The sequence below is a fragment of the Trichogramma pretiosum genome, unplaced genomic scaffold (assembly GCF_000599845.2).
Source record: "Trichogramma pretiosum strain Unisexual culture from Peru unplaced genomic scaffold, Tpre_2.0 scaffold15, whole genome shotgun sequence".
NCBI classification, from domain to species: domain Eukaryota; kingdom Metazoa; phylum Arthropoda; class Insecta; order Hymenoptera; family Trichogrammatidae; genus Trichogramma; species Trichogramma pretiosum.
In genome coordinates, this window is record NW_019641686.1 from 936,616 (window position 1) to 962,027 (window position 25,412).

Sequence of the window (25,412 nt, forward strand, 5' to 3'; positions counted from 1 at the left end):
TTTTAGTATTTTCAAAAATTTCCATAAGAATTCGTATAATGTCATTCCAAGATAATCCATACAGTGTATTTGTTTTTGTATAAAATACAGTCGTTTGATCTCTTTTTTCCAACAAATTTCGTAGCACTGACATAGCAGAAAGTATATTTTCTTTGCATGTTGTAGGGGCAATATCTTCTTCGTTTTTTATACACAGGGCGAAATGGCATATCTTTTTACTAGGTTCAAAAATGTGAACTTCAGTAGTATTTATATCTGTATCCTTGGTAATTTATTAAATTCAGCTAATTTCTTTGCTCCAGCGTCGCAGGGGTTGCTTTTGGTATCTATAAAATAAGTTACATTTCCTGCGAAGCAGTGCATCTAATTTTTCGATTATACTATTTCAGGAATCAATTTATCCATATTATCTGTATTTAATTGATGTTCAACTTCATTTGATATTGGTTGTGATTCTACTTCATCTGGCTGTTGTTCAGCCTCATCTGATATATGTTGAGCTTCATTTGACTGTTGTTCTTCATCGTCTGTACTTTCTCCTTCATCATCTGAGTTGTCTGATTTTTCGGATTCAGAGGGAGGCATTTTGAATGATTTAGGATCTGGTTCGGGTGGTTTGATATAATTGGAAGGATCGAATTTTTCTGGGGGTTTTATTACTCTTTTAGATGGATTACGGGGTGGAATATCTGGTTTAGGTTTTCGTAAATTTTTAGGAGGCCGACCTCGTTTACGAGACCGACATCGTTTTGCGAGAATTTTCATTAATATTTTGAATATTTTCATTTTCTTGTAATTTAGATCGCATCAATGAACATACTACTTATTCATTTAATTCTTCAGGTACGTTACGTGATAAGCTATCAGAATTAACATTTATCTTTCCTTTTTTTGTAAACAATTGAACAATCATAAACCGAATTTTGAAATCTCCATTTTTGAACGCGCGTATTTAGATCTGCGGTTTTAAACCACACCAACGGTTGGTGATCTGTATAAATGCCAATTTTTCGATTGTAAATATAAGAATGAAATTGTTCGACATTATGAATTATTCTAAGTGCTTTGATTCTAAGTGCCTTGGGATCTAGTTTTATTTTTCCACCAGGAGGAACAGTGAGTTCCAGGAGGAAGGACGCTCCTCAGCGACTCCTTATACAGGAGCGCTCAAGGGTGTTGGGCCGGCAGTCTATATAAAGTTGTTGAATTATAAGTTTTAGGTGTGCGATCCACGGGTGGCTGTTCGTCGATCGTCCTGCCCTTGCAGGAGACGACCAACAGTCACACGTCTTCCCGGCCGCCCCTGGCGACGAGAGAGGGCGTTGTGTCCCGCACGTAATAATAGATATAGATATAGATATTTTAATATTTAATATATTTAGGTTTACAAGAGGAAGGCGGAAAGAAGGGAACTGTTTAAAATGTTTAAACTGTTTAAAATGAACTTATAATATAGCAGTAAAGGTACACTGTGCGAATCGAATGATTAGGACTAATTGCAAAGGTGCAATGCTTTAATTGAATATTAGGAGTGATTGCAACGGTGCAATACTCAGACTGCAGAGGTGCGGTCACTTGTTCGCCGGTCGAGGGACGCGAGAGAACCGACTTCGCCGTGTAATTAAGTCTTGAAGTTTTAGTTCCCTCACTTCGATTCCGTGGGTCTGATTGCTGCACGTGTTCCTCGTCAGCTTTTCTTGGCCTTTGTTTTATCAGCTTTCTGCGTAGTTCCTTCGTAGCGGAAGCCGAAACTCGAGAGCTTCTGTCCCACGGCTGCGTTGGTCTGCTGACTGCTCATAAAAATATGACGCGCTTTGTCCGGTCTTCATTTTTATGATTCGTATTATACATGTAGAAAAAAAAATTGAGCAACTACTACAATCGCGTCGCGAATCCTATCAATTGTCGATGGGTGCCGAATGAATGTGTTCTCATATGCAGCGAATTTATCAACTAAGAATCCGTCATCTCGAATCGAGTATGTATTTACAATCAATGAGAGTTCATTCTTCAAAATCTTTTTATTTAAATAGAATAAAATTGATTGATCACGTATTATCCCATCGCTGGTATAAGATCGTAACATTGTTTGCTGCTTCCCATCATTAGTTGCTATCAGCTTCAACCCATACATCGTATTCGCTTTATGTAAACGTGTTACTCTGTATTTTTGCCCCTTGCTGAGATCACTGATTCGAATGGAAGACAAGTTGTTACGGCTTTCTCGAACCGCGGCTTTATTTTTTCTCGCTGGCAATAACCAGCGAGGAGGGATCTCCTTCAGTGACTCTTTCTACAGGAGCGCTCCGAGTTTTGGGCCTGTAGTCTGTATTAGGCTAATTTACTTATAAGTTAGCTTATATAAATAGGTTAACTATAAGGTGGAAAAGATAGCCGAAATTAAGATACTCACTTTTTTTGTTACTTAGTTGTTTTTATTCGTATTTCGGGTTGTCTGGTTCTGCTGTTAGATTGCGTTGGTGGTATGGGTGACGTAGTATCCTGATCGACTTTAGATGTATTAAGTTGCAAAGGTGCAACGCAACGAATTTATATACGTGCAAAAATGCCACTAAACTATTGGATTTTATACGTGCAAAGGTGCAACACAACTGAATTTTATATATTGCAAAGGTGCAACAAAACTATGGAATTTAATGTATGTGCAGAGGTGCTACTTGTTCTCTAGCCAAGGGACACGAGAGGACTGACTGTTTTTTCCTAGCTCGTCGGCTATCGCTCGTTGTCCGGGGCCCGCTTAGTGGTGCGTCAAGTTTTTTACTGTGTCCAAAATAGAAGAAAATGGAATTTCAACTCAACAGAACCGAACTGATGGTAGATTTACAGGGGTAAGTTTATAATGGATATTTTACAGTGTGATTGATTCATTTTTTTCTTTTTGAAATAAGCTTTTACTATTGATGTCGGCTATTTTGCTTTGAGCCGGGCTTTTTTTGTGACATTATTAACATTTCGCATCTTAGTTGGGCTAGCAAGCTTGACTTATAGAGTACTGTTTTGTGCGAACGTTTATCGAGTTTCTCTTTATGTCATTATTTGCACTTTACGTCTAAGTTGATTTTACAAGCATAAAAATTTTATAAGAATAAATAATAATTATTTAAAATTTATATTCTAGCGCTATTATCTCACCCCCGGTCCTCTATAGGTAAAACGAGAGTGGTTTTTGAGAAAATTAATACAATCAGCTATGAGAGTTCTGGCTTCACCCCACTCCTCCTCCCTATAGGCCCCGCCCCTTTCCCCCTCCCTTCTCCAAGTCAGAGAGTGAGGGTCGATAAATGGGATACTTGTTTTACCGACGGTGGGTAAATACCCACCTTATCGACCGCAGTTCATCGACCATGGTGTTACCTACTCGAGGGTACCCGGATACGATATGAATGTGAACGAATCGTGGCGTAAAAAGTAAGGTTTTATAAAAACAAAAGAAAACGTTTATAATGAAAAAAAAGGAATTTTATTATACCAATATAATATCATTGACAATGACTTTTACTCTCTGAGCCAGGGGCCCTGTTTAAATTTCAATACTCGATAGACTTTTGGGACCCGAACACCGAGTTGAACTGCCTTCTCCAAACTCCTGTAGTGAATGACGTACTTATGTCTGGCCTTCAGCGTGGTCAAGGGTTTGCGCTGTTTCGAGCATGGTGGGCAGGCGTGCCCGGCACGGGTTACCGACAAAATCTCTTATACACTTATACACATACCAAACACACTATCACGCCCCCCAACACACTATCACGCATCCCAAACACACTTATACACATACCAATCACACTATCACGCATCCCAAGGAGTTGAGTTCGAAGAGCGAAGCAAGCAGAACGTATTCTGCTCGTGCTCCTACATTCTCGACCTTTTGTGATGGTATATGTTGTACCAAAGTGCTTGTGTGAGTGCTGCGTGTTCACGGTGGCGCGCCGGGTCGGTGCATGTGTGTGTGCAGCCCCACCGCTGTGTTTGTGCAGCTGTAGCAAGCTATTTTACATCGTTTGTCAGTTCAAGTGCCACAGTACAGTGTTTCTCGTGCTCGGTCCCATCCGTGTGAGCCGCGCGCGTTAGTGTGAGTGCGAGCTTCGCCCTGCTGTGCAGGTGCTCCGCGCTGCCGAGTAGACTCGCGTCGAATCAGCAGCTATGAACGACGGGCAGCGGGACCAACAGGCGCCTAAATCGGCGCGTGATGACGGAACGATGAGCCGATCGAAGAGCGGTTCGCTGCTGCCGTTACCGACGAAGATCAGGTCCTCCCCCTCGATGATTGCGGCGGCTACCACGCGGAAAATCCTTGGCGCCCCTCTGGTGACAACCAAAGATGCTCCGCTCCCGACCCTCGCAGACTTTGCGTTCGGAAGTTACGAAGAGAAGTGGACACGAATCGAAGGACTAGTGAGTGATTTTGCCGGCTTCATCGAGCCCAAAGGCAACCTGCACAAGGAAATAGGCAGGTACACGGCGTGCTTTGTGCAGGCCGTCTCGGCGTTCAGGAAGACAAAGAAGAGCCTAGGGCCGGCTCCACCTTCTACTGTGGAGAAGGTGGTCTGCACGTCTCCGATATTTTCGGTCGGTGCAACTAGCAAGCGGCCTGCAATGTCACCGCCGGTGACTCGCGCAACTCCCAAGCGCTACGCCGCGACGACTGCATCCAGGCAGCCAGACGAGAACAACATCGATACTGTAGATCAAGACGGATTTGTCCTCGTTGACCATCGTCGTCATCGCCACCGTAATCAGCCGGTAACGACAGTTGGATCTGCGCGCCCCCGGCAACAGCTGAAGCCACAGCCAGCACAGCGTAGAATTCACCATCGACCGGACGCAATCGTGATCAAGGCGAAGAATGCATCTACTTATGCAGACTTCCTGCGTACTTTCAAGTCGGACACGACGTTGCAGCAATCAGTCGGAAGCAGCGTCCAAAATATCAGACGCAGCACTGCGGGTGCCCTGGTGCTGCAACTCAAGAAAAACGTGGAAAATGCCTCCACCCTCGGCGCGGAATGGGACAAAGTCCTTGGTGACACGGCCACTGCCAGCGCCCTACAGCATACTACCATGATCGAGATCAGGGATCTCGACGAGTGTACCACCGAGGATGAGATCGCCGAAGCACTGAGCACATCGCTGAGTGCCCCGCATATCAACAAGGATGCAGTCAAAACGCTGCGGAAAGCGTACGCGGGAACGCAGGTGGCTGTCGCCGCGCTCCCGGATGACCTAGCCACCAAGGCGTTGAAACTCGGTCACATACGGATTGGCCGGGTCAACTGCCGCATCCGTGGTGGCGAGGATACCCTGCGCTGCTATCGCTGCTGGAGCCCCGGCCACATCTCGGCTCGCTGTAAGGGACCTGATCGCTCGGCGCACTGTTTCCGCTGCGGACAAACAGGCCATCGGAGAAAGGACTGCAAGAACAGTCCAACGTGCAACCAGAGTCCTACAGAGTAACTGCAGGCGTACCACAAGGATCTGTCTTGGGGCCCATCCTGTGCAACGTCATGTACGATGCTGTTCTGCGCCTCAACTTCGGAGGCGACGTAAAGATTGTCGGCTTCACTGACGATATCGCCTTGGTGGCCGTGGCCAAGCACCTGTGGCAGATCGAATACGATCTGAGCTCTGCCATTGAGCAGGTGCGATGCGCGCTTCAAGAGCTCGGCCTGGTGTCGGCTGACCATAAGACTGAGGCCCTACTCATCACTAGCAGGAAGAAAATGGAGACCATAACCATCACAGTAGGTGACTGCACCATAAGCTCGTCTCCCTGCATCCGCTACCTGGGCCTACACATTGACGCCAGGCTGAGGTTCGACCTACATCTCCAAATCGTCAGCGAAAAGGCAGCAAGAGTGGCTGGAGCCCTCGCGAAGATCATGCCCAACACGGATGGGCCCAGAAGTAGCCGACGAGAGCTCTATGCTTACGTCATTGATTCGATCCTCCTATATGGAGCGCCTATCTGGAGATGCGCGACGGAGACGCAGGCCTACATCCGCCGGCGTACCTCCGCTGGCCCTACTGGCGGATGTGCGTGGGCGCATATACCAGCGCCGCCCCGAGGATGTCAAGGAGGAGGAGAGAAGAGAGACGCTGAGCAAGTGGCAGGACCGATGGGACCGGGCTACAAAGGGCCGATAGACACACCGTCTAATCCCGAACATCGCACAATGGGTAGAGAGGGGACATGGAGAAGTGAACTACCATCTCACACAACTCCTGTCCGGGCATGGCTACTTCAAAAGCCATAGCCAGCGCTATGACAACACCCTTAGCGCACTCTGCCCAGCCTGCCCTACCACAAGAGAAAACGCGGAGCATGTGTTCTTTCACTTCCCGCGATTCTACTAAGAGAGGGAGAGACTTCAACAAGTCCTCCAAGAAGTAATCGAGCCAGAGAACATCGTCAGGCTCATGCTCGAGACCGCAAGCAATTGGATGGCGGTAGCGTCTTTCGCGGAATCAGTCGTCTCTAGACTGAGGCAAGAGGCGCAAGAGGTATAAAAAACGATCCGGACGATGCTGCAAGAAAAAGACGACGCTTCTGGTTCCCGAACCCCTAATCACCGTAAGGTGGACGGGGGATGTACAGAAAAGACACAGATGTAGCAAAGAAGCTCAATAGGGTCCCCACTGAAGTAATGTTTAACGACGGTTTCCAGTGGGGTACTCGTTTCGAAGGGCCACTGGCTGCAGAGTTCACTCTGCCCACGTCCAAAAAAAAAAAAAAATCACGCATCCTAAACACACTGTCATGCACCCCAACACACTATCACGCATCCCAAACACACTTATACACATACCAAAAACATCTAATAAGTAGAAAAATATAAAATAAAATTCGGCGGAGATTTTGTCCCGGAGATTATGTCGCGGAGATTTAGTCGCGGAGATTGTGATTGTGTCATGTTTATCGTGAATGACTTTTGGAAGCGGGATGTAGCAGCCCACTCTTGAAGGGTTTTACTTATTGATATTAACAAATAAATGTAGTATTTCGCTCAAAGCCGAGCCTGAGCTTTTCTCTTCAATATCTTCCATTTGCTTGAGAATGGACTCTTGAACGTTTGAAATAAACCATTCTCCCAAGTCCGTTGTTAGTGATGTATATTCATTTTTAATATTGAAATATTTGTCGCCGAAAATGAACTCCCCGTCTTTGTTCAATGTCATATATACTGCTGCTAGCTCTACATAATTGACTTTAATCATTAAGTCTTTGGTGAGTGGCTCTTTGATCCTTTCCGCAAATAGAGTGAATAAATCTTCTAGGAAAGCTGCAGCATCTGCTGATTTGACATCTTCCCACTTGATACGCACTTCGTCGTCACTTATACCCGAACCATGTTTCTCGTATTGTGCACGAATGCTAAGCAGATGGCTGAGTTGCGATTGGTACTTATGTTTTTTGGATCGCGGCAATATCGATGAAAGAGCATTCTCTGGATATCTAATACCCTCATTCAAAACAGATTCTTCTACATTATGAAAAAAAAATTTAACAAAAAAACTTTTAACAAAGGCATTTATAAATTATCAAACACAATTTAATTCTGCAAATATCTGTATCTCTTGTTAAAGTGATTATTTATATATATTTTTTTATGCAACGAGAGTGGCATAGGCCTCAAATATTTTTGTACTGAACCATACTGGCTCGTAGCACAAGTAATCGTTTATGTGTATTCATCATGGGTTTCGCAAGGCTAAATCTTCCGCCGACTCTTTTCTATGAAAGGATCTTTTAGGCAAGAACCGGGTCGGATGAGATATGTGTGATAACCCCTACTACGGGTCGAATTGCTATTTAATACTTAGCAGATGATCTGATGTGCATGAAGCATCGGTGGTTCAATGGTAGAATGCTCGCCTGCCACGCGGGCGATCCGGGTTCGATTCCCGGCCGATGCATACTTTTTTGACCTCATCATTTAATAGAGTTTCTTCAAATTTTATTTAATATACTTTATAAATAAAAGCGTGGAAAATTCTCTTTTTAAATACCGGAAAAATTATTATTGTTCCTAAATCTTAAAAATTTCATAAAATACTTGAAAAATTTTGATAGGTCAAGCCGAAAATTTTTTTGAAATTTAAAACTATGACCCGTCGATTAACCAAAGGATTGGTTACATATCCTTTATCCTGGAGCATCCTATGTGAGGAGGCAGACAGGGACACGTGGGGTAGGCCCTACGAGATCGTGATGTCGCGGCTAAGGGGCCCGAGAGCAAAACCACCTAGCTCTCCGTCACTGGTGCGACGCGCGGTGGCTGCCCTCTTCCCGGTGGTAACCGATGAGCTCTCCCCTCCGCCAGTGGTTCCGGACGGAGAAATAGCGCCTGGCGTCTCCCTGGGAGAGCTCCGCAGAGCGTGCGGAAAAATGAAGGAGCACACAGCACCCGGCCCAGATGGAATTCCGAACGCGGCACTGAGGATCGCGGTAGCAGCTCGCCCTGACATTTTCCTCCGAGTGTTCACGGCGTGCATAAGGAGCGGCGTTTTCCCGAGATGCTGGAAGCGACAGAGGCTCGTCCTGCTGCCGAAGCCGGGGAAGCCGCCCGACGAGCCGACCTCTTTCCGGCCAATCTGCATGCTGGACGCGATGGGCAAGATGCTGGAGAGGATCATCTGCGATCGTCTCCAGGCCTTCACGGAGAGCCCGGCCGGCCTCTCGGATCGCCAGTTCGGCTTCCGGAGGGGCCGCTCCACGATTGACGCTATAGAAACGGTCGTTTCCACGGCACGCGAGGCTCTCAAAGGCGAGAGGTGGCTCGGCGGAACAAAGGAGTACTGCGCCGTCGTGACGCTGGACGTCAAAAACGTTTCAACACGGCCCGGTGGAATAACATCCTCACCGCGCTGGAACGCATTGAGACGCCTGCGTACCTGCTGAAAATAATCGCAAATTATTTTCAAGGCAGAGTCCTGGAATTCGGCACAAGCGATGGGCCCGAGGTCGGCAGCGTCACGGCGGGCGTGCCTCAAGGGTCAGTTCTAGGGCCAACACTGTGGAACGTGATGTACGACGCCATGCTGCGCCTCAACCTACAGCGCAGTGTCAACATCGTAGGCTTCGCAGACGACATCGCGTTGGTAGCGGTGGACAAGTACCTCTAGCGGATCGAAAACCACCTGAACGCTGCTGTCGTACAGGTCCGAGAGGCGATCCTTCGGCTCGGCTTGGAAACCGCCGATCAAAAGACAGAAGTCCTGTTGCTCACCAGCAGAAAGAAGATGGAGTCAATCACCATCACAGTGGGGAACTGCCACATAAAATCGGCTCCCCACATCCGCTATTTGGGACTGCACATCGACGCCAGACTGCGGTTCGACGTGCACCTTGCAAAGGCCAGCGAGAAGGCGAGAAGCGTGGCCGGAGCTTTGGCAAGTATTATGCCAAGAACCGGCGGTCCCAGGAGCAGCCGAAGGAAGCTGTACGCAGGCGTGGTCGACTCGGTCCTGCTCTACGGGGCCCCCATCTGGAGTAGCGCCACAGAGACGAGGGCCTACTTGCGTCAAGCGGAGTCAATCCACAGACGAGCCTGTCTGCGCATCATCAGCGGACGCCCGCATCTGTCGTACGAGGCCACCTATGTCCTTGCCAGCATACCACCGCTGGTACTGCTCTCGGACGAGCGAGCCAGGCTTTTCCATTGCAGCCGCGATGATGCGGGCCGAGGCGACGAGCGACAGGAGACGCTCAGAAGATGGCAGGTCCAGTGGGACCAGTCGACAAAGGGCAGATGGACGCACCGACTGGTCCCGGACATCAAGGAATGGGTAGAACGGCGACATGGTGAGATGTCTTACCACCTCACGCAGCTAATGACCGGGCACGGCTACTTCAGACACCATAGCCAGCGCTACGACAACAACGCCAGCGTACGGTGCCCGGTTTGCCTCGACGAAACTGAAAACGTGGAGCACGTATTTTTCCACTGCTCGCATTTTGAGCCCGAAAGAGAAGTGCTGCAGGCGCAAATTGGCGAGTGGACCGAACCGGAGAACATCGTCCGGCTCATGTTGAGAGACAGGTCTAATTGGAACGCGGTTTCCAATTTCGCGAAGACAGTAATAACAAGACTGAGGCAAGAAGCAAACGTTTAACAAGACCAAGGACGATAAATAACTACTGAAACGAAAGCAGTTGAAAGGCGGCTGGGGTCCACACCGAAGTAATGTCTAGCGACGGATTCCGGTGTGTGCTCTCGGTTGCCACGCTGACCCCTCCCCCCCTGGTCCTCCAACGCTGCCGTCTTTTATATAATTTTCCCACCTCTGATTTGTAAACTTTTGTTCAAATCAATATGCAAAATAAAAGACTTTTTTCTATTAAAAAAAAAAAAAAAAAACTTATCCTTTACCTCCAATCGGGAAACCCAGGTATTTTTAGGGGTTAATACAGAGGATACCGACCTGCTTTACCGATGGATGAGTTGCACACTCTCACTCATAAACTAAACCTATAGTGATGTATTTTAATCTATAATGTCTACACTAGGGTGGTCCACTTTTCCAAAACATTTTTGTATCTTGGGGGATCCATCGGAATCTGAAAGTTTGAGGTTTAAAATCAAATTTTCTTCAAACTAGAACTCAAACAAATGATTGTAGATTGTGTCGATGGATTTTTGAAGTTTAAAAACGTACTCCGAAAAAGAAGCAAAATCGGTCAACCATTCGATTTATTTCAAACTCTGTTCAGAGTCTAAAAATAATCTTAACAATACATTTTCGTACGTGTTTTTGTCTGCATAATCGAATTCCGTAGTCAGTTTTGCCGTAGGAGTACGATTTCATTGAAAAAAATACACTTTTTCGATAGCTTTTTTTCGCAAATTTCGCATAGTTCCTTTACGAGCGATCGGCAAATGAACAAAAACAATCTAGAAAATTGTTTGACACCACCAAAGTTTAGGATTTCTTATGACGAATCCAACGGTATAAGTTAGTATACACTTTAAAATTATTTTAATGCAGAAAAGTGCGACTTTATCCTAAAAAACGATATTAAAAAATGGAAAATCGAAAATATATTCGATTTTTCAAGTATTTCATATTTCCAGATAAAAAACTTTTTTTGGCCATTCGACTTCACAGAGAATCGGCCATATATACAAAGTCATGCTCTCGTACATAATGCCGAACGTTCGAGAACTTAGACAATTCCGAAAAAGGCTCTTGGTTTCCCAGGGCCACTGGCTGCAGAGTATAAAATAATAAAAAACCATACATAAGCATACTATGTCTTAACTTCTTGTCGTAAACTTTATAGGTTATTATAACTGGCTCCCTGGTATTGCTATTGGTTGTAAGTGAAAGTGGGTAACTTATAGTATGTGAATACCTCTTGATAAATTATGATGTAGGCTAGACTTCATAGCTTAAAATACTCACGCCTGATGTTGGCATAGGTTATGTGCATCAGAAAGTAACTCTACAATCGGTAAAGCAGGTAACCATTTACCCACGCTACACACAAAAGGATCCTACCCCAATACCCCACTCTTTAAATTCAAGAGTCGGTATAACTCCGCCATAGATAAAATAAGTAGCCGTCTACGAGCTGTCAGCAGTGAAGCAAAGACCCCCCACCCTTGGATTGGAGAGTGGAGAGGGGGAGCCTCGAGGAAATAGGAGCGAGGGGTTCCAGAACTCTTATAGCTTCTTTACTAATGGTGACTAGATGCATGTTGAATTCACGCAACATAACGCTATGAACTTCACCGCTATTTTCAGTCTAGTGTGATTGAAAAATAAGCTATAGAAATTTCTCAAAAACTGTAGTTATAACTACAGTCATATATGATCAAATTTTTGTTCAGTAATTTGTTACGTAATATTACAATTTGAACTTTATTGATAATCCTACTATTGGTTTCATTACATTTGTTGCAATACACTCAAAAAAGAATATGATGTCTTCATGATCTGTAAAATAGATATTTTAATGTTTTTTTAAAAAGTGTTTTTGTCACCCCAACATAAAGTCACATTTTGTTGCCACCGAACAGAATCAAAATATTATTTTAGGCTAGGAGATTCACAAAAAAATTTACTTGCACCTATGCAGGAAAAAGTCTCGAGCACGTGATAATCAGCCTCCACTGATAAATTACGTGTACTCGGCAACTTTTCAGTTTTTCTCTCTATAGGCACGAAATATACTATTATTGAAAATCTAACAACCTTTACCTTTAAAAGTGCTTTTATATTTATAGGTATAATGTGAGCAGTCTCTATTTTACTTGGTTTCAACGAGCGCATCATCATGATTATTAAGGCTTTTCTCGTAAACGGTGATAAATCAGTCCAATCCATTTCAAATATAGCATTTGTGATCTCTGTACTCTGCACGACAAAATATTTTATCCTACACCTCAGCGAAAAAGTTTCAGAAGAAAATGTAAAAAATATAAGATTACTAACGTCTTCTGGCACGTGATACATGTTTCTATATTCTTTTCCCGTATAACAGTTTACTACATTTCATTAAAATGAAGCCAACTTTTTATTTGAAATAAGAATTTTTTTTAGTTTCATTTTTTTTAATACTCTATTCTTGAGTAAATAAAATTGTCATTTAAATTGAAACCCCATAAAATAATGTGTAAAAAATATAAAAATTTTATGAAAAAATGAAATTAAAGTTGCGCTCTATGACAATTTGTAATTAAACAAATATGATATTGTAATAAAATGTTTATAAATGAAGTTGCTGTCTAAAATCGTTAGTAATTTTACACGCTTCTACATTTCATTACAATTTATAATGTAATATGAATAAGTTTTATTTTTACTCTTTTTATATATTTTTTTTGGTTTGGGAAATAATTATTAATTTTTAAGTTGTATTTAAACTTACATGTAGTATAACGCCATTTCCATACCAACAGGGTAAATATATTTGGAATAGAGATATTGATAACAAACCGAATGTCGTTACAAAATCTACGTTCATGCCAATTTTTTGAAACGATAAAAGATATACGTTTATGCATATATTGGGTACAACAACAGCTAGCATAGCCAATAACCAACCAGAAAAATCATGATTTATCATTTTCAAGTACCTAAAATGCATAGAATGCAACTTATGCATATAAACCAAATTAATTTTTTTAAGTTCTATGAAAAATATTTTTCTTTATAAAATTAAGTTGACATTTTTTTTCATCAGTAAGTGAATATTCTTGATTTAAAAATATTTTATAAACGAAAAATATTTACCCAAAAAATAATGTTAATTCTTATTACGTATAAATTAATTGATGGTCACAAATGTATTGTCGTAAGAATACTGATTCAATACTTGATTTCGAAAGTTTGGTACCTAAATAACGGTGTGCATCTATACAATGTTTTGAAAAACTACGTAGCCGGTGTTTCAATAATTGGAGCTGCACACAAGATTGAAGAATCATTCCAGATAATAACGTGTCTGCGCCTATATGCATTGAAATAATAGAACCTCCAACAAACATTTGTTGACTATAAGACACCCAGAAATACACTGTTTCATTTGTATTATAAGGATACCATGACGGAGTTGGAAGTTTCAAATCTGTATCGTACTTCACCATGGGTCCAATTAATTTGATGAAAACTCCAGCTAAACAAGCTACAGCGTAGATTAGATGTGTACGCCTCAATAATAAAAAAATTTACATAGTTAAAGATTGTTTATCACACAAAAATTTATATATTCTTGCATATATACATATTAAAATGTTGCTACTTACCAACTTTCGTTAAAGTAAATTTCAAGAATATATTTTTCATAATCGTCTCGAGGTACATGCCAACGATCTTCAAAACCTCTGGTCAAAAGACTTAAAATACGTTTACGATAATAAAAAATATTTAAGGCCTTATACATTCCATTTATTAAAGATGTCATCATGAAAAATATATCTAAATCGAAATTTTTTGAACTTATCATCATGACAAATAAAATACTGACACCTAAAGTAAGAGACATTTGTACAGCTAATACTATGATGGTAAAAACTGAATAAACTTTTTTAATTGAAGGATTAAAGTTCTCTGGGCACCAAACACCCCATAATGTAAGTAAATGAAATGGCACAGGAAGGACTTGATGTTCCAAACTATTTTTAATTAACATTTTACGTTTTTTACTACAACTATAGTGAAATCTTGAGTTTTTTCAAGTATAGTAAAAGAAGGTAAACTCTTATAAAATGTAGTCAGTAGAACGATGCCCATGCAGTTATTAAACTTGCAGAAGAGCTATGGCACTATTGATTAATGTCTCTACTTACGTATTTCTGTAACAATTTTTAATTAAAAAAGTAATTGGTTTTAGTGCTAACTAATATTCAAGTGAAAAAAATTACTGGCAATCGATTATCATGCGTTTATAATTATTTATGATATGAGTAAGTTCTTTGCAAACATGTATTTCTGTTTAATTATAAACTATTATTGAAAATTAAATTTCAATACTTTGAAAAATAAATTATTCAATAGCTTTCAAATTAATTAAAAAATATAACTTGTACTGGAATGAAATAAAGTAAGCAATACAAATGTCAAATATAAGCTTGTTGAGAAAAACTGATGTTTTAGAATGTGCATTTCTTAAAAATATGTACTTTAGAAAATATGAAAAATTGTATTCACAGAAAGCTTACTTTTGCATTCTTTTAAGTAGGTGTATATTTCAATCTAAATAGTTTCAATAAATTACTGACAATTTGTTGTCAAACTAACTCACAGTGTACTGAAAATACTGATATATTATTTTTAATGTGTTGTTTGTTGAAGAATATTAAAAGATGAGTAAGATGCTTTGATAATCTGCACTCGAAAAATAAATTTTATTAAAATTAAAATAACAAAATCTAAATTATTGAATATTTCAGCGGGGGAAAAGCAAAACGACTCTATTTTTGGTGTTTTCGAGAAAAACAGTTTGACACCGTAAAATTTTAACTTAATTTGGGCATCTTTTGATCGGTGAATCATTAAAATTGAATGAAGCATTAAGTACGAAGCAGTTAACGTGCACTTAATTATTTATTCTTTTTAAATTTTTTAGCATAAATCCACTTTTTCTATATTTTTTTTTCACGTGAATAGTTTGCCTTAATTCATAACAATAACATCGTTTAATTATATTATCTCAACAAAATAGTTCATATTACGTTATACTAGTATGAAACCTCAAATCTTACGACGATAAAATATAAAACTGCTAATCGAGAAAATGGGCCTTCATGAGCTATCTGTACTTTCAAACATCATTTTTTTTTCCATTTCGAATCAAAATAGACTATCCATCGCGTTATAGAGTCTGCAAAGGTGGACTTATGCCTTTCATTTTTTCTAGAAAATTGGAATTATGCTACCAGGCACACGGCTGAATCCAACGATAGACGTTAGAAGTACCTGTTCTGACTATTACACTGCAATAAACATTAAATGTAGGTACTTTCCGTAGTAAACTCGTTTTAGAAAAATTCAGCAATATTGTTTTGCATTTTCACCCCAGATTTTTTATTTATATTTATGATATGTAAATCATTTTATGTGAAATATTATAACTTACTTTTATAAAGGAATCCAGATTTAAGGATAATAAATATCCTATTTTAAATTGCATTGGGCGCATCGATCGTGTCATTATGAAGATGAACAATTTTTGACTATCTAAATTAAATACTGTCCAATCCAAATCATATAATGCATCTCTGACGTTTATACTCTAAAGTAAAAATAATTATAGGCATTTTCTTTACATTTAAATCGCAACAAACTTACATTCCAAGTGATTTCATTTCCAAACCAACAGGCAATAAAAAATTGCATGAATGCAGATGTTGTACAAAATAAAGTGGCAATTATATCAATTTTTGTTCGACTGGTATAGGTAGATAGAGCGTAAATGTTTATGCATATATTTGGTAAAGAGGATACGACTAAAATTATAAGGATATCTTGAAATTTATCATTTAACTTTTTTCCAAAACTGAAAAATAGTCATCAAAATTTAAAATGAAAAATCATGAAACATAAACTTGAAAGTTATTTTCGAATTAAGACGATAAATCATTATTTTCACCTGTAAATGCGTTGATGATATTTTATACATTCTATTATTAGCATCTTTTCATTTTCGATAGATAATGTGGAACCTTTTCCATTCAGAGAAAGAAGCGAAATGTTTAAACTTCTGAGACGATGCTTCAAAACTTCTAACTGATACGATGTTTTTAGCAAAAGCCCCATAAACAGAGTGTCTATTCCAATGTGAGCGCAGACCGCTGATGAGCCAAGAATGCATTGATGCAAATAAGTAAGCCAGTACCAGCTAGTTTTTTCGACTTTGTACGGGTACCAAGCCTCGACCGGTAAAGACACTGAATTAGATCCTGTCAATGGTGACATTGCTTTCATCATAACAATTCCCAGCATGGAAACTGAATATATTAATGTTACTCGCCTAAAAAAAATTACGATAAAAACTTGAAAATTATGATCATTTGATTATTATACCAAAGTATTTTTGATAGAATGCCTACTTAATTTTTGCATTAATATCATCGTGAATTTTTTGTTCAATTTTATCTTTCGGTGTTCTCCAGTCAGCATCGAAATAAGTAAGAAGAAATTCACGGATCATTTTTCGATTAAGCATTAATTTGATAGCTTTATAAACTCCGGTAATATTTGCACTGACGAAAAAAAAGTTTATAAGTTTGAAATTTGAAGTTCCAAAACTATTTATAAAAAAAATGAGCATTTCCGTGCAAATTATGATGTCTAAGAAACTTATGAACACAAAATATGATTTTTGAATATTGGCAGCCCATAATGACCAATTTTGTGGATACCATATGCCCCAAAATGTCAGTAAAAGAAACTGATAGGGCAAGATTTCGTATTCGACGTTTTGAATTATTATATCTCTTACAAGCGAGTGCATTTTATTTAATTTTTTTTCATCTATGATCACTTTGAATTCGATACTGAAAGAAATTTTTTTCATCAGGATAACTTATGCCGTGTGAAGTACATAAAGTAGTTATTAAATTTGCAGATGAAAATTGAAGTCGGTATATCTTTGTTTCATCATTATTGCGAAGCACGTAAAACCTCTGTAAATGATTTGTTTGTGTACTTATTTCTTATTTCCATATACCACTGACTTTTCTATCGCAATTTACCTTAAATGAATTAACAATCGTAGCACCTATAGCAGTGAACAATCCATTATTGCGCTTTCCGTTTCTATTCTAACATCTATTCCTTGAGAATTCACAATGTATTTGACTATATTTTATCAATTATACAGTAATATACATAGTAGTAAATATTTGATAAATGTAAAATTTGATAGAAATATATTTGATAGATGTAAAAACAATGTTTGAATTTTGTAGATTCATTTCGAGAAATTATGTCGCTTGAATTTTCAAGTACTTGCGAACAGCCTTGTACCTTCAAAACAAGTGCTTCAAGATCGTGAGAAAGGTAAAGTACGCCAGTTTTCCCGGCATGATAATATTTCAATGTCAAAACATCGCAAATAGCTTGGTAACACTTTCATGTGCAGTGTTGGCATATGTGCTAGCCACCAACCGTCGCATATCATCATCATAGCATTGTCAGATGGAAAAATCCAATGATGTTCAGTTACTTTTATTGTTGAAAAAATTATCGCAGTGTACCGTTTTATCGACGACGACCCCCTTGAAGCTCTTATTCACTAGTGCACTGTAGCTCTATAAAATACTTGGTAAATTTAGCTATTGAACTCACGTTGAACTCATTTTATAAGATATTTTCAATCTTGTTTTTTTGAACACGCAGACCCAAAATTATTTTTTCATCTCATCTGGAAATTCTCGAAGCGACTTGCTATTTTTTTCGACTTATGCACAGATGTCGATCATCTGCGTTGAAACACTTATTATCGTTTGTTACACATGTCACACTCACATCGGTTCATACACTCTCTGTTTTTATTTGTAAATAATACACCGTAATGGCAAAAGGTATAGCACACGAGCATCAACCGAAGCGTATGACGCAAATGCATGTTATTCTCTTCTTGAAAAATTGTTGTCGTGCGTACATTAACGTGCAATGTTGCGCACTTGGGGACTGCTAGAATATAGTGGGTAAAAGCGATGAATTGCATATACGTCCTGGGGCAAGGGCAAATAAGCCCTATGATTAATACCCTACCGGCATAATATTTCATTTATCATATACGATTGCAGCATGTGCCACGTGATGTGCCTTTTCTGCGGTTTGCAAAAAAAGGTATATTGCTTAATTCATTTGTCGATGTCAAAGGAGTAATACGTAGCCGAAAGTTCAGAATTAATCGCGAGGTGAAGTTTGTCGATTAGATTAAATGATATTTTTACAACGAAATGTGATAATTATAAATATTTCCATGCTCCCCAGCGAGTTTATTCGATTTCTATTATTGGAGGATTATCAGATAAGCAGTTGTTGACAATTTTTTTTCCGTTATCTATGCACAATTGCTCGAATTATTCTCCCCTCGTGCGTTTGTTGCAATGAACATTCATGACGCATTTCGACGCATCTTGATGTTTTGATCCGGTTTCAACACTCACAGAGCGTCGACATGACGAGTACTGAGACGAGGCCTCCTCACTCTGTCATTTACGCTGCTATTTTATGTTAATATCTAATTAAGCCAAGTAGCACAACTATGAATTGTTTTTTTTTCATCTGACTATGTACGCATTCGACTTTTAGCATTCATGCAATGAAGGTAGATGTGCATGTTTTCGTCAACTTTAGATTACATTGTATAGGACACGGCCGGAGTAAAAATATACAAACTCTTGTTTGTTTGAACTCGTGATTTACACACAATAAGCATCGAGGCGATTTTTACGACGACGATTTGATTGTTTATTTATATGCCTCGTGCAGGGTTAATTCGAATGCGAATATATATTATCTTTAATGAATTTCCTGCATAGATGCACGTGCCGTTTTCATTTTTATAAATTCGGGTAAAAATTCTGAATGATGCAAATTTTGATTGATAATTATAATAACTCAAAATAACTCAAGGGTAAAATTGCAGGAACGCAACTTCTTCATACCTGGTTTGTCTCATATTTGTCGCAGTTTCGTAATATCATGATGCTGAATCCTCGGGGACCCAAGGTAATTTTCAAGCTCTTTGATGTATTACTTTGAACAGGATTTTCTTTGTCCTTGATACGTTCGTCCTCTGAGAGTTCATGGAAAAAGTGAAGTAAATCTAAAGAAACCCTTGTTTTTAATTCTTTCTAAAAATGAAGAATCATCGATCTAAGTAGTTTTATCATAGACTCGTTTCAACCGTGTAATATGATGAAATATCTCACCCCGGATAATGTCGATGCAGCCAGCGAGAGGCGTGGTCGGGTGTCGAGCAGCGATTCAAATGCATAATCACTTCGAAATGCTATTTTCAACTTTGCATGTACATATTTTCGTTAGCGCCATTCTATATATAATATACCCGAAGACTTATGTCAGTTAGTGGTCTAGCCTTTGAGACCTGGTTGTCGAGCTTTATATACGGAAACGATGTCCAGGTCAGTGACATAATGCGCTATATACTGTGGAACACGTGTACTGAGTTTTATTTGAAGCTTTTGAAAATTATACTAAGCTCCGCCCGATCCACTTTAATGATCCAGATTTGAATTGCTTTTTGAAGATTTTTCTGAAAATGTAGCTTTATAACATCATGTGAATTTGTTTTTTCTAAATAAAAGTAAGTTTCAAGTACCAAATTCGAGTTTTACAGTGTTTAATTCCAAACAATCTATTTGATACAATAAACTATTTTAATATTTCGTATGACATATTTATCATATAGTCTTCAATTAAAACGAATAAATTTCCTGATTTTTAAAATATAAAAAAATTAAGTTGATTTGAACTTAGTACTTGTAATTTTAAGTCGCTTACAATCGAGTCTGATTCTGTTAATTTTGTCCTCACTTCAATGACTAAGTTTATCACTCAATCTATTCCGAAGATCTTTTATAAGTTTCCTTTATTTCGTTATGATAAACTATGAAAAAGGATAATATACCAGAGTATTAAAAAAAAAAATTGTAATAAAAATGAGAGTGGTAAAAAAAATGTCAAACTTCTGACATTTCATTTTCTTAATGAAATTTGTAATTTTTTCAGTATACTAACCTTTTTGATACGTTAAAGAAGTGAGCTGCATTTGGTCAAGATCGGCCGATACAGATACAGAATAGATTCGGAGATAAACTGTCCGTCATTGAAAAATAACTTATTTACAACGGTGCGTGCTCCGAGAAAATAGACCCAACAACTACAAAAAAATTTTCTAGTTAGTTCGTTAATATTCTATGCATTATTTATCATTAGCACCTCTTGAAACGATTCATAATTTTTCTTGATATTCTTCAATACTTTTAAAAACGAATTCTTATTTTATAAAATAAAGATACAAACAATATTCTTGAAAAAAAAATTTCCTACTTCTCCACCAAACTTTCATCTTATCAACAAAATAAGCTTATTCGCCTAGAATTCAATCTAAACAATGATTAAAAATACGCAACAATATAAGTTTGATTCTAAAAATTAACATCTTTATAATTTAATGCAAAATTTTAACTAGTATTTTATGAACAAGTGCGGTAATAATCATATTATTAATAATTTGCTACTAGATTGATCTATATGATAAAAATCACATCCCCTTCATTTCTATGACATTGTTTGTAACAATCGAAAAGCCGAAAATGATGTTTTGATAATCTGAAAACCCCAGAAACGTTATGCTATTGAGATTATAAGTATTTTATGTGTAGAACTTTATAAAATTATCAAAAAAATCACCTCTATGAATGAAGCAACATTTACCACATATGATCGTACGGTAAATTTTATTGGTCTTCTTGCTCGTAACATCATCATCAAAATATTTTTTCTAGTCTTACTTTGTAAGGCAATCCAATTCATATGATAAATCGAATTTTCAACATCCAAACTCTTGAAAAAAAGGAAAAAGCAAGAGTATTCATACAAATTTGGTTCAACATATTGCATGATTTTTAATTGCCTCGTGGGCATTAGCATAGAATAAAAAACATACTCTAAATTCAAAATTACCTCTAAAATAATTTCATTTCCATACCAACAGTATAAAAATATTTGCATCAGACATGTAGCAAAGCAAAAAAATTTATCAACGAAATTGAAACCCAGTTCATCAAATTGGGCTAATATAAATACTGTCATGCATAAACATGGAATCGTAATGATCAACTGAGCAGCCATAATACTTTTGAAACATTTATGAACTGATTCTGCAAATCTATGTCTCGTTATCGCATTATTCGCAATTATTTGACGTATTTTTAATACAAAAATAATATCGAGAAACTTACTCGTATATTTTAGCATGCTTTCTTGAACAAATTCTTAACCAAGTGTCAATCATTGGGATATTTTTATGGATTCCCGTTGCAGTTGTCACTTCTTGTCCTTTAGATATGAAGTTATTGCTGGAAAATTGCATCCGATATTTCAATAAGTTCAGTTGGGTAACTACACGTAGAACCAAACACACAAAAAACGAATCGACGCTAATTTGTAAACATATCATCGGTATACCAGCGATTAGTTGTTGTAGGTACGAAAATAAATAAATGAAAATGTTTTCAGTTTTGTAAGGATACCAGACCTCTATGGGCAAAACCAGCCCCGATTTTGACTTCAACATTGGGATTACTGCTTTTATGGCTAGAGCCGTTGAGATGCCTAACGCGTAAAGCTCTGTTACCAACCTGAAATGATTAAGCATTAAATGATTTTCATTAAATAAGTCTAAAAATGAAAACCTTGTCTCGTTTTCGAATCTTTCGATGATTTCAGCCTCTTGTTTGTTTTTAGGCTGGTACCAAGAGTCATCGGAACACATGCTCAATACTTTTGATATTACTTTTCTATTCTTCAATAAAAAATATTTTTTATAAGCTGCCAAGGTTAAAACCAATAGAGCAAATATATTATCATAAAATAGGTCGCTTTCTGTGTTCTTGAGTAACAAATTCATAAACATCGTCAACCAGAACCAAGTGGCGGCGATTATTTGAAAAATTTCAAATATTTTGTATAATTTTTTAAGCGATGGGCTCCAATCCGACGGACACCATACTCCACACGCGGTGAATATGAAAAACTGCATTGGAAACTCATGGAAACCCAAATCTACCGACTGAATTATCATAACTATAATAAAATATATGATGTTACGAGAGCGACTTTACGATGTACGTAAGTTTGAAATAAAAATCCCCTTGGCTGATGGAAACATCGCGTATGCGACAACATTCTATCAATCAATCGAAGTACTTCGTGATTGTTTAATGAGTCACTTTGCATTGAGCGAGACTGATTTGTATACTCCGTTTGCTTTCAAAACTGTAAAAGAGGTAGCGCGACTATTAAGTGTAAATACTATCATTATTTACTATCAATAATATACCATTTAGGCGCACTCGATGTCATACTAAGTTTAGCGTGAAAATCGGTCTTTGGATAAACATATACATGTCTACACTGCATCAGGGTTGAAAAAAAAAAATAGTGAAAAGCGTGGGTTTACAAATACAAGTAATAGATAATAGTTTTATTCAAAAATTATGTATATAATGAATGATTCATAGTAATTACGGTGTATGTAATATAGTACTTTGCGGCATTCACATACTTTCGACATTAAAACAAAGATCTGTTACAAGTGTCCTTTCTCGCATGTTTTCTCAATCGGCTCGTCTCGCGGTCATTGCAATATTTCTATCGTTAACCGCTCGTCGGGCCACACTCTCTCCCAATCTCGCTGCCCTAGGTCGGGTCACACTCGTCGCCACTCGCTCAAATAATGTTCATTGCAACATTAACAAATCAAGGAATTAAGCTATTTTGGTGTGCAGTAGATTAATAATAACATATGTTTGTTGTTGTTTTCTGTTGTTGTAATTTTTTTGCTTCATCAATCAAGCGCGTAGATGCGCGGCGGAGATGGCGCGGCGCAGCACGAGCTTGCGTCTACGTCCAGAGCTCCTGCGGCACGCCTCGCACTCGGGTGAGCTTGATCGCCCGGTGAATCGTGTCGACGTGTCTATTGAGATCGCCCTTGCGCGCGAAGCTCTCGTGGCAGACCTCGCACTTGTGCGCCTTGATGCCCAGGTGCACGGCGTCTATGTGGGTCTTGAGGTGGTCGTTGCGCGTGAACGTCTTGTGGCACACCTGGCACTCGAAGGCGCGTATGGCGGTCCTCACGCCGCGGTGGACCATGTCCACGTGATTGTTGAGCGTGTCCTTGCGCCCGAAGGACTTGTGACAGGCGTCGCAGTCGAAGGCCCGGGCGTTCTGCCGCTTGAGGTTGACGCCCGAGCCGCTGGTGTAGACCGAGCGACAGGCCGTGCACTCGAACTCGGTCTTGGTCTCGCCGTGCACCGTGGTCACGTGGCGCTTCAGAGTGCCCTTTACCCCGAACACCTTGTGGCAGACCGTGCACTCGAAGGCCTTGATGCCCCGATGCACAGTGTCGATGTGCTTCATCAGGTGGTTCTTGTAGCCGAACTTCTTGAGGCACAGGTCGCACTCGTGGGCGCGGATGCTGCGGTGCACGATCTCCACGTGCTGCTTGAGTTTGCTGCGCTGGGTGAAGGTCTTGTTGCACTCGTCGCACTTGGGCAGGTCGCTGGGGTCCTTGAGGCCGACGCCAGCAACTCCAGGGGCCGATAAGCCGACGCCGGCGGGGCTGGGCCCGATACCGCCGACGCTACTGCCAGCCACGGCGGCGGCGCCGAGCCTCTGTTTGTCCATCATCGCCGCCGCCGCCGCGGCTTGCTGGCCCATCATGTGGTTGAATTTGTTGTTGTTGTTCATGCGCATGTCCTTGCCGCCGAGGTCGTAGGGGTCGGCCTTGAACTGCGACATCTCGTCGTTGGTCAATCGGTAGCGACTGGCCAGGCCGTTTTCCATTTTTACGTCGTTCAGCAGCCAATTTCGCAGATTGTCCGACGTGCCCGGATACATCAGGCCAAAGTGTGGCTTCACGTCTTTACAATCGTTGAATTCGTTGAAAATTTCCTCGTACGCTGAGTGAAATTCCGGCTAGGTAGGGAAAAATACAAAAAAACGTATCAGAATGGAGCTTTACATGTGTATAGTAAATGTATACATTGATCCAATGTTTTGAAAATATACTCACTGGAACGCCACTCGCGACTGCGGATACGTTCATGGCTAAATGATTGCCGCCGTGATTTCGTACGTTTTTCATCAGGTACGAGTTTGGATCACATAGCTGCTTCTCGATCGGCTCCGATTTGACTCTGAAACAACAACAACGGCGCGAGTCACAACACAAAGCAATCAGGCGATAATATTTGCCACAATTTTGCTCCCTAACCTCAACGTCGTCACGTACACGAATTCGCACTTGGGAGCTTACGCGATACACATCATGTATATACATATATATACGTCACTGCAATATTTACCTTATATTATTGAGTACGTTGTAGGCGTCCATTGCTTATCTCGGCTGAACTTTTTTTTGGGGACGTACTGCTCTACGCGTACATGGAAAGTCGGTGAATGAGAAAAGGGCCCCAGAAAACAGCTCTGGCACGCAGTTTATCGTATTATTTCCTCTTTCTTTTGCTCGACTGCACAATGACAATGAAGGCGAAATTTGCGCGAGCGAGCGAGGCGCGTAAGTCCGCTCACTTGCCTCGCGACGACGGCCAGCCAATTCGACGATGCATGAGAATCTCTTGCACGAACAACAACGGGGCCACGCGCTGCACACACTCGACACAGACACGAGAGACGGGGCCCTTCGAGAGCGAAAGGTAAACAATCTGGCGAATTTATTGATTGCTTATTTAGGCTAGGGTGCACAAGTACTGGTGGCGTCAATCATTCCCTCTCCTATATTTTTCACACATAACTCTGCTGGCGCACATAGCAGCAGCAGCAGCAGCAGCAGCAGTTCTCAGTGCGTGAGCTTGTATGAGTGGTGCAGTTTATGTGTGCATGTATACACGCAAACAGACACACACATCGCACTTACACACACGCACAAATGCTTATTGTGGGAGTGCTGCAGAATATTGCCACGAAAGCGCATCTACAGTGGCGGTGTGGTTTTTGCACCTGCTGCTCCGTTCCGCGGTTCTTGCGTTGCAAAGCACGCGCGACATGACGCCTCGGCTCTGCGCGCGCGCGAGCTCTACATACACAGTACACACATACATACATGCGTACAGAGGTACACAATAAAACGCAGGCAGAAACAGAATCTCTCCTCGCGTCTCGCA

General features: G+C 40.1%; 4 protein-coding genes and 1 non-coding gene across 5 annotated transcripts; 1 reads left to right on the plus strand and 4 right to left on the minus strand.

The window, feature by feature from the left end:
- Positions 1-7,861: 7,861 nt before the first annotated feature.
- Positions 7,862-7,932, plus strand: Trnag-gcc. Its single transcript has one exon. It is a non-coding gene; the product is annotated as a tRNA-Gly (tRNA).
- A 3,975-nt stretch (positions 7,933-11,907) lies between these two features.
- LOC111694183 (odorant receptor 94a-like) lies at positions 11,908-14,152 on the minus strand. Its single transcript, XM_023461274.1, has 5 exons — positions 13,767-14,152; positions 13,282-13,671; positions 12,890-13,097; positions 12,220-12,375; positions 11,908-11,955 (listed from the first exon to the last, which is right to left on the minus strand). The coding sequence occupies exons 1-5, from the start codon at positions 14,150-14,152 to the stop codon at positions 11,908-11,910; spliced, it is 1,188 nt and encodes a 395-aa protein (XP_023317042.1).
- A 641-nt stretch (positions 14,153-14,793) lies between these two features.
- On the minus strand, positions 14,794-16,975 carry LOC106650106 (odorant receptor 30a-like). Its single transcript, XM_014367908.1, has 5 exons — positions 16,572-16,975; positions 16,112-16,492; positions 15,811-16,018; positions 15,599-15,754; positions 14,794-14,847 (listed from the first exon to the last, which is right to left on the minus strand). The coding sequence occupies exons 1-5, from the start codon at positions 16,973-16,975 to the stop codon at positions 14,794-14,796; spliced, it is 1,203 nt and encodes a 400-aa protein (XP_014223394.1).
- A 3,771-nt stretch (positions 16,976-20,746) lies between these two features.
- LOC111694184 (odorant receptor Or2-like) lies at positions 20,747-22,463 on the minus strand. Its single transcript, XM_023461275.1, has 5 exons — positions 21,918-22,463; positions 21,465-21,863; positions 21,187-21,391; positions 20,914-21,066; positions 20,747-20,832 (listed from the first exon to the last, which is right to left on the minus strand). Exons 1-5 carry the CDS (start codon positions 22,304-22,306, stop codon positions 20,782-20,784), a joined length of 1,197 nt encoding a protein of 398 aa, XP_023317043.1. The 5' UTR covers positions 22,307-22,463; the 3' UTR covers positions 20,747-20,781.
- A 292-nt stretch (positions 22,464-22,755) lies between these two features.
- On the minus strand, positions 22,756-25,392 carry LOC106650105 (zinc finger protein Gfi-1-like). The gene is made up of 3 exons (XM_014367907.2): positions 24,591-25,392; positions 24,299-24,422; positions 22,756-24,201 (listed from the first exon to the last, which is right to left on the minus strand). The coding sequence occupies exons 1-3, from the start codon at positions 24,620-24,622 to the stop codon at positions 23,128-23,130; spliced, it is 1,230 nt and encodes a 409-aa protein (XP_014223393.1). The 5' UTR covers positions 24,623-25,392; the 3' UTR covers positions 22,756-23,127.
- Positions 25,393-25,412: the final 20 nt, after the last annotated feature.

What these genes read in the sequence shown, in the direction of transcription:
- LOC111694183 (XM_023461274.1), bottom strand. Translation starts at nt 14,152, where the DNA reads ATGTTAATTAAAAATAGTTTGGAACATCAAGTCCTTCCTGTGCCATTT. An exon ending in ATTTACTTTAACGAAAGTTG is followed by an intron (nt 13,672 to 13,766) that starts GTAAGTAGCAAC and finishes TTTATTATTGAG; the next exon opens with GCGTACACATCTAATCTACG. An exon ending in GAAATGGCGTTATACTACAT is followed by an intron (nt 12,376 to 12,889) that starts GTAAGTTTAAAT and finishes TTTGTCGTGCAG; the next exon opens with AGTACAGAGATCACAAATGC.
- LOC106650106 (XM_014367908.1), bottom strand. Translation starts at nt 16,975, where the DNA reads ATGCACTCGCTTGTAAGAGATATAATAATTCAAAACGTCGAATACGAA. An exon ending in GATATTAATGCAAAAATTAA is followed by an intron (nt 16,493 to 16,571) that starts GTAGGCATTCTA and finishes AATTTTTTTTAG; the next exon opens with GCGAGTAACATTAATATATT. An exon ending in TATCATCAACGCATTTACAG is followed by an intron (nt 16,019 to 16,111) that starts GTGAAAATAATG and finishes ACTATTTTTCAG; the next exon opens with TTTTGGAAAAAAGTTAAATG.
- LOC111694184 (XM_023461275.1), bottom strand. Translation starts at nt 22,306, where the DNA reads ATGATAATTCAGTCGGTAGATTTGGGTTTCCATGAGTTTCCAATGCAG. An exon ending in AAGCATGCTAAAATATACGA is followed by an intron (nt 21,392 to 21,464) that starts GTAAGTTTCTCG and finishes AACGAGACATAG; the next exon opens with ATTTGCAGAATCAGTTCATA. An exon ending in GAAATGAAATTATTTTAGAG is followed by an intron (nt 21,067 to 21,186) that starts GTAATTTTGAAT and finishes CTTTTTTTCAAG; the next exon opens with AGTTTGGATGTTGAAAATTC.
- LOC106650105 (XM_014367907.2), bottom strand. Translation starts at nt 24,622, where the DNA reads ATGGACGCCTACAACGTACTCAATAATATAAG. An exon ending in AACGTACTCAATAATATAAG is followed by an intron (nt 24,423 to 24,590) that starts GTAAATATTGCA and finishes TTGTTGTTTCAG; the next exon opens with AGTCAAATCGGAGCCGATCG. An exon ending in CAGTCGCGAGTGGCGTTCCA is followed by an intron (nt 24,202 to 24,298) that starts GTGAGTATATTT and finishes TTCCCTACCTAG; the next exon opens with CCGGAATTTCACTCAGCGTA.